Below are 8,596 nucleotides of genomic sequence, written 5' to 3' on the forward strand. Positions count from 1 at the left end.
TTCAGATATATTCATTATATCTTTGTTGTTGTTCCTCCAACAAAATACATTTTTGTTTTTCCTTAAATATTCTAAAACATCAAGTAAAATGTCAGGCATAGAACGCAGAAAATAATCAATCAACAAGGAAATACTACTTAGCTTGAAGCAGTTTTAACTTGGTACGGGCCTCTAACATGCTACTAAGCATTCTAATACACAGAAACATGAACATTTCTATTGACTGTGGTTCCATGACAAGTTCTCGAGCTTTATTCTAGCTTCTTTTTTCTTTTTTTTTCCCTTCAGAGAATAAAGAATAGTCTCTGGCTAAACATTCTCTTCCACAATTTACAGCACCTGGCATAGAATCAGATTCTCACATACACCTCTACTTGGAGAAACAGAGCATATTGAATTGCAGTATCCCATGATGTAAAACTCATGTGACATTTTGATGCTGTTGTATTCCTCTAGAAGAGAACAGACAAGACAGCAATCCCTTTCCTCTAGATGGCAATATGAAGATTTTGGCCTCACTTGGGCATTTGCTTCAGAAGGCCAGACACCGAAGCACAATGTGTTGACTTGTAATCGCATTTCACACAGCAAGACTGCAGATTTTCTATCACTTTAAGGCACCTAGACCATTTCAAAATGCCAATTAGAAACTATGAATACGAGGAAAATCAGATGCATCAGTAGCATAGGATAGCACAGAAGGTAAATAAGTTGACAGTTGTGTAATATGTAGATGGACTGGATCATGTTAATGAGTAGAAATGATTGCGGAAACACATTATAGCATCAATTAACCAAAAATACACCAAACCACACAGAAGGCCTTTTAGCACACAGAGGTTTGCTAACTGGTTAGTTTTGTGTAATTAATATCAATAATAATCCCTACTCTACAGATTCTCAGCACCATATATAGGGCTACTAGGCAGCACCAGCAATCACTTCCTCGTCCTAATATGTAGAGTATTGCCAGCAACAGCTAAGGTGGAGGGTCGCCAGCCATCTGAAAACTAAATTACCACTGGGCAAAAAGAAAGAAATGACTGAGAAAAGAAAGAGGATGATAATCATGGCTAATGAGATTGCTCAAGAAGATAATCAGCAGAGGCATTTTACATGTAGATAAGGATTCAACCGTGATTTCAACCAACTCCCACGACCAATTTGACCAGTCACACAGTTAATAAAATCAATTAGAGAAACAAACATGTTTTAACCTCGCTCCAAAAGATTTGTGCTTGCTATTCCAACTTGCTTCATCAAATAATCATTCAACTACCAAACAGAACCTACCTACATGACAAAGCAACTTCATCTAGAAAGAAGGTGCTGTTGAAGGTTTCTCAAATCCAGTCAACCACACGCTCCATCAGTTGCATAGAATTCAAGACAAACACGCCAATCAGGCCCTCATCGCAGAGCAGAGATTCTTTTTGCAAACATTTATGTAGCACAAAAATATAGACATTTTTTTTCTGGCGATTTGAAGCATATATATTGCATGCTCTCAGGTTATTATGTGGCAACATATTCAAGAAAGCTTCAGAGAATCTGAAAACTCCAATGATGACAGATACTAAAATCCATGACTTTTAACAGTCCAGGAGGTGCATAAGCTGTAGAGGGCTTCATTGAAAAGACGCAAACTGAAACTTTAGCACTACAACTGCTCAATCACATATCAAGAGCTGGAAGCATCGGGAGTTAAGACTCGAAACCAGGAAAAAGGTCTCGCGGTAGAAGTTAGAACATCAACTAAAACAGCACAGCAAAGTCAGGAGATAAGACATAAGCTGATGAAATCAAGAAACAGGCTTCACATTTGTCGGCCTAAATTAAAACTGGGTTATTAAAAACACAACATTATAAAAAAAAAATTCAAGAAAGATACAAAACAACAGAACTCTAAAGCAGTTTCTAGTTATAAGTGATCACCAAAACCTAACAATGCTTCAAATTTCTTTCCCGGAGCAAATTATTTTGCATTTTGGTCAAGGAATATTTGCTTGCGCTCCATCACAAATCAAGTTTCAACACCTTCTTATCTGTTCATCTTCTTTCTCTTATTAATATCTAAAAGACAGTGGAAAGATGGGAAATTTTTGCCTCATGTAAATCTCATAGAAAATTGCTAAGATGGAAAAAACCCCATAAGCAAGCAAAGCACAGAGGGTTGAAGCCCTGTAAAGCTGAATATCTAGAAATTTGATCTTCATTGAAAACCCAAGAATTATATCATATTTTTAGAGACAACAAGCCAAGTTTACGAATTCCAGACATTAGAATCAAAGAAAGATAAAACGAAAAGAACATCAATTGCTTACTTCTGAGGAAGGAAGTTGTTTTTGGAGAGACAAGCTTGAATATCGCAAGCTTCTTTCTTGCACGGCTCTTTGCTTGCTCGTGCCATTTCTTTCTTTTTATTTTGAGAAAAAAGTTGGCACCCGATCTTCGCTTGGTGTTGAATTGAAAATTAACTGTTTATGGTCAGACTTCTCCTCAAATATTTATTTAGATAAAAAGTTGTAATACTTAGTCTTATAAAAATACCATAATTATAAGAGCCTATCTAAGACTCGATCAGACACGTCTTACTGAGTTTAGATAAGTCATAGTTTTAAAAATGTTTTTTTTTTAAATAATATATAAAAAAATTATTTTTAATATCAACATATCAAAACTTTTTAAAACCATAAAAAATAATTAAAAATTAAAAATATTTTTTTTTTTCAAAAACATGATATAAAATACCCATGAACATATAGATCTTAAAATAAAACTCACACACAACATTGATAATCTTCTCCATAATATTTTATAACATTATTTTCAACCATAGTATTTCTTGTACTCAAATTCTAAACCCACCTTGAGTTAATCCACGTAACTTTATTATTTAAAAAAAAATCATAGTTTTCTTAATAATGCCAATGTTAAGGCCAGGAGGGTTATTTTAAGAATGTCAGGGAAAGTAATACAAATCATGTTTTATAAAAATTCAATTTTTTTAGTTTTGTTAAAAATTAATTTTTTTGTGTATTTTAAATCGTTTTGATATGTTAATTTCAAAAATAATTTTTAAAAAATAAAAAAAATATATCATTTTTATGCATTTTAACACGAAAAATATTTTGAAAAACAACCATTACCATACTTTTCAGCAAGCTTTTTAAAGATCAAAATAATATGGTTTTCACCAATTTATTTTAAAAAAGAAATTATTTGATTGATTTTACTAAAATCAATTAAGTCACGGGTTAATATATAGGATTCGACTAGTTAATTTTTTTTGTAATTTTTGTTTTCAACTCAAATTAATTTAGACTTTAAATCAATCTAATCTAAGTCAATCTGCTAGATCTGTTTAAATTTTATAAGAGTGTTAAAAATTGCTCGATGTATTAGCATATACTAGTTTCATGACCCGCGCGATGCTGCGGGTCAATGATTTTTGCATAAAAATATATATAAAAAAATTAAGATCTAAAAGTATGAGGTATTTTTACAAATCTATACCCATGAGTCTTGGGTGTGGCTACAACGCCAGACCCAAGAGTAATATTTATAATATTAATAATAACATTAAACTTGCATGATCCAAGTTTAAGCGGGTCTGACTGCAAGGTCATGTCATAAAAGTGTGATAATTAAATAGAATAATTAAAAAAACCAAAGAAAAAAAACCAAAAGAAAGAAAAAAATTAATGAAGAAAAAGAAAAAAATATGAATTAACTGGGTTAACCCTTCAAACCAAGTGAACCCGTCAAATCTTGGATTCGTGTTGTGAAAGTTTGATAACTAAATAGAAAAAAAAATTGACAGGTTAACACAAAATTAACTGGGCTAACTCGTCAAACCAGGTTAACCCGTTTGAATATTAACAAACTAAATTAAACGAAAAAAATTAATTAAAAAGGAAAAAAACAAACAAAAAGGCATGAGTTTTTTCATTGTGGACTCCACTGTACAATCCACAGTTAAAAACATAAAAAAAACAAAAAAACAAAAAAGAAAAACTAAAGACATCAGTCGATAACTAAATAGAAAAAAATTTAATATTGATGAACTAAATTAAATAAAAAAATATTAAATAAAAAGAAACAATAAAAGAAAAAAAAACTTATAAAAAGAACAAAACTAATGAAGAAAAAAAAATCTAAATTAACTGAGTTAACTCGTCAAACTTGAGATCCGTGTCATGAAAGTCTGATAACTAAATAAATACAAATTTAATATCAACAAACTAAATAAAAAATTAATTAAAAAAAAAAAAGAGAAAGCATCAGCCTTTTCACCGTGGACTGCACTGTGCAGTCCACAGTGAAAGGCATACAAAAAGCAAAAAAAAAACTAAAGACTTCAGCCTTTTCACCGTGGACTGCATACAATATTAAAAGATGAATTCGGAAGAACAAAACTAATGAGGAAGAAGAAAAAAAACTGAATCAACTGGGTTAACCGGCCAAATCAGGTTAACCTGTTAAACCTGTAATTCGTGTCATGAAAGTGTGATAACTAAATAGAAAAAAGATTTATTATTAATGAAATAAATTAAAAAAAAGATTAATTAAAAAGGAAAAAGCAAAGAGAAAAAAAAACCTACAGGAATAAAAAAACTAATGAAGGAAAGGAAAAATAATCTGAATAAATTGGGTTAACCCGTCAAACCTGGGATCCATGTCATGAAAGTCTGATAATTAAATAGAAAAAAATTAATATTAAGAAACTAAATTAAAAAAATTAATTAAAAAAAGACAAAAAAAAAATAAAGGCATCAGCTTTTTCACTGTGGACTGTACTATGCAATCCACAGTAAAAGACATAAAAAGGAAAAGAGAGAGAAAAAAAAAAGGCACACACCACGAGTTCAATAATTTTTCTTACATAAAAAATATAAAAAAAGGCTAAGATCTAAGAGTGTTAGGTCTTTCTACAAAAATATGCCCAAGAGCCTTTGGTTTAGCTGCAACGCTTGATCCAAGAGTAATATTTATAATATTAATAATAATATTAAACTTACATGACTTTAAGTTTAAGTGAGTTTGGCTACAACACCGGACCCAAGAGCTTTGAAATGTGGGTTTGGCTGCAAGGTCGTGTCATAAAAGCGTGATAATTAAACATATTAATTAAAAAAAAACAAAGAAAAAAAAACCACAAAAAGAAAAAAACTAATGAAGAAAAAGAAAAGAATCTGAATTAACTGGGTTAACCCTTCAAACCAGGTTAACCCGTCAAACCTTGGATTCGTGTTATGAAAGTTTGATAACTAAATAGAAAAACAAATTGACAGGTTCACCCGTCAAGCCCGGGACACGTGTTATGAAAGTCTGATAATTAAATAGAAAGAAATTTAACATTAAAAAACTAAATTAAACGAAAAAAATTAATTAAAAAGAAAAAAAGCAAAAAAACAAATTCCGGGTTAACTCGTCAAACCAGGTTAAACCTGTCAAACCCGGGATTCGTGTCATGAAAGTCTGATAACTAAAAAAAATTAATATTAACAAACTAAATTAAACAAAAAAATTAATTAAAAGAAAAAAAACACAAAAAAAAAGCAAAAAAAAAACCCATAAAGGCATAAAAATAAAAAAAAACAAAAAATATATTAAAAAAAAATTGGCCTAGTGTTTCACTGTGGACTACACAGTGAAACACTGAATAGTTTTAATATATGTTATTAATTAAAAAGAAAAAAAGCAAAAAAAAATTAAGGTTAACTCGTCAAACCTGTGATCTGTGTCATGAAAATCTGATAACAAGATAAAAAAATTTAACATTAACAAAAAAAATTAAACAAAAAAATTCATGAAAAGAAAAAAACACAAAGAAAAAGAAAAAAAAAACCCATAAAGGCATAGAAAACAAAAAAAATAAAACAAAAAACAAAAAAAACAAAAAACAAAAAAAAAAAAGAAGAATGCTCAGCGTTTCACTATGAACTTGTATAGTGAAACACTGAGCAGTTTTAGTTTATTGTTAATTAATATTAAAACATGCTATCATGTTATCATAACTAATTCGAATAAAAAAAGAAGAAGTTATTTTGTGTTTATTTATCAGTTGATATGTGTTTGAATTGGAATGAACATTGCTCCAACTTTTCTGAATCTCTGCCTTTCATAAATTAATAATAGAATGAGAGAACAAACAGGAATTACAATTGTGTTGAAAACATTATACATCATCGGACAACACTCCTTGATACAGGGAAGATTCTTATAAAATTATGTCCGTTTATTTAGTTTTAATTTTTATGGTGTTAAAAACACAGTTAGATATTTAATATATCAAACTATGTTTTATATATGAAATGTAGTTTTTATGAAGTAGTTTTAATATATTTTTTTAATCAGGTTCTGTAAATTTTTATTTGTTTTTATGTTTTAAAAGTATTTTTTTAAAAAAATTGAATGTTTTTTTTTATTTTTTTTACTTTGAATTATTATTTTTTGTATTTTCATATTATTTTGATGAGTTGATATAAAAAAATACTTTAAAAAAAATTAAAAAAATATATTTTAATATATTTTCAAGTAAAAAATACTTTTAAAAAGCAACCATAATCAAACATTTATATATGTTTTTTACTGTACATAAACCTCAACTATAATTTTAATTAAATATGTATCTAAATCTAACTAACCACACCTAACCATATTTTTTTAAAATTTATTTTTTAAAAAATCACAATCACAAAAGTTACCTAAAAAACAAACACACTCACTGTCATAGTTTTAAAACCGGCCCGGCAGATCGACTTGACGCCCCGGGTTGGAACTGGGTCAGGATGAAGAAAAAATAAAGGAAGGAAAAATCCAGTGTGACCCGGCTGACCCGACGGGTTGACCCGACAATACCCGGTCAAAAACTTGGTTGCAACCTATTGATTTTTGTTTTTTTTTTTTTTACTAAAATGACATAGTTTTGATTTAAAAAAAAAATTAACACAGGTGACCCGGTCAAAACCCGGAACCCGGTCTTGGACTAGAGAAAAGAATAGCTAAATTAAATTTCTGAATAATGATTAATATATAAAATTACATTATCTTCCTTAATCTTCTCCTTCAAATATATCACCCCAATATTGTCACATCATGATAGAGGTGATTGTTGTGATGCGAGATGAAATATCTTTCAAGACGGATTGCAGCCATTTGATTTCAAAGGTTTTATCGTCAAACAACTTAATATTTGGCTTATGTACTCCTAAAAAATATAAATTGTTGTTTACAGTGCCAAAAGATAAGATTTCTGTCTATAAATAAAAAATTATTATTTAAGTTTACTTCTAAATAAAAAATAATTTAAAAATCACGTACTGCCAAGTTATAAACAATAACTTGAAAGGTTTATGTTATTTTTGGCAACCACGTTTTTAACGCAAAGAATCGGGAGTTTGACAAAGTCACTGCTGTGTCGCACACGTGTCATATGTCCTCTTCGTGCTTATTCCCTTTCCACTCCTTGTTTTGTCCTTGCTTTGTCCTCGCACCCAAAATAAACAATGCCCAATTTTAGCAAAAACCTCAACTGTACTGTTGGGCTCTTACTTGTATTTTATATCTTAAGAATATTTTTAGTTTTATAAAAATATTGTATTAATTCTTTTTATAATTTTAATATACTAATAAAAAAAATCATTTTAATATATTATTGAATACCTTAAATTATAATAAAAAATATACACTTAGTTGATGATCCATGTATTTAAAGCCTAGTCTAATGGTCTAGTTTTTTTTATTTTCCAATTATTTTTGTATATTGATATTGTCAAATTAGATAACTTAATGGGTCAAAGGATTTTATTTTAACTTTTAATCCAAAATTATGAAATTTTATTTATTTTTATTTTTTATTTGAATTTTTTCATTTAAAAAAGCTATTGAAATGCATCTTAAAATTAATTTATTGTTTAAATGATCTTTATTTTTCTAAATTAAAAATATTAGAAAAATATTTTATTAATTTTTTTTTCAAAACAAATATATATTAAGAGATATTTGAAAATGTTGTAATAATTACTTTTTAAATGTTTTTACTTAAAAATATATTAAAATAATATTATTTAAAAATTATTTTTGATATCAACTCATTAAAATAATTTAAATTTTATTTTAAAAAATTAATTTTAAATAAAAAAATTCAAAATACATTGAATCTTCAGAGCGTGTTTGAGATTGTGGTTATGGTTGTTTTTTAAAGTGTTTTTTACTCAGAAATATATTAAAATATATTTTTTTATTTTTAAAAAAATAATTTTTGATATTAATGCATTAAAATAATCTAAAAATCTAAAAAAAATATTAATTTTTTTAAAAAATTTAAAATGTTTTTAAAATATAAAAATAAATAGGAAACAAAACGGAATACCAAACGGTGCCAAGTGGCCTTCCTAACGCGCGATTCGGGGCTTGCAGCGTGGCAACGTTTAAAACAATGGATAAAGTAACTGTTACACTCTAAAACTTCTCATTTTTCCTCCTCATGCCATCATCACATCACGCTCTCTCTCCTTTTTTTCTTATTCTTTTCCTCTTTTGTTTTTTTGTTTTTTTTTAATCCCCTTAACTAAAGCCAAATTGTCGTTTG

General features: G+C 28.4%; 1 protein-coding gene across 1 annotated transcript; it reads right to left on the reverse strand.

The window, feature by feature from the left end:
- Positions 1–112: 112 nt before the first annotated feature.
- Positions 113–2,506, reverse strand: LOC118056167 (uncharacterized). Its single transcript, XM_035068288.2, has 2 exons — positions 2,325–2,506; positions 113–621 (listed from the first exon to the last, which is right to left on the reverse strand). The coding sequence occupies exons 1-2, from the start codon at positions 2,408–2,410 to the stop codon at positions 516–518; spliced, it is 192 nt and encodes a 63-aa protein (XP_034924179.1). The 5' UTR covers positions 2,411–2,506; the 3' UTR covers positions 113–515.
- Between the last annotated feature and the right edge of the window lie 6,090 nt (positions 2,507–8,596).

This window comes from Populus alba, chromosome 3 (assembly GCF_005239225.2).
Source record: "Populus alba chromosome 3, ASM523922v2, whole genome shotgun sequence".
NCBI lineage: Eukaryota > Viridiplantae > Streptophyta > Magnoliopsida > Malpighiales > Salicaceae > Populus > Populus alba.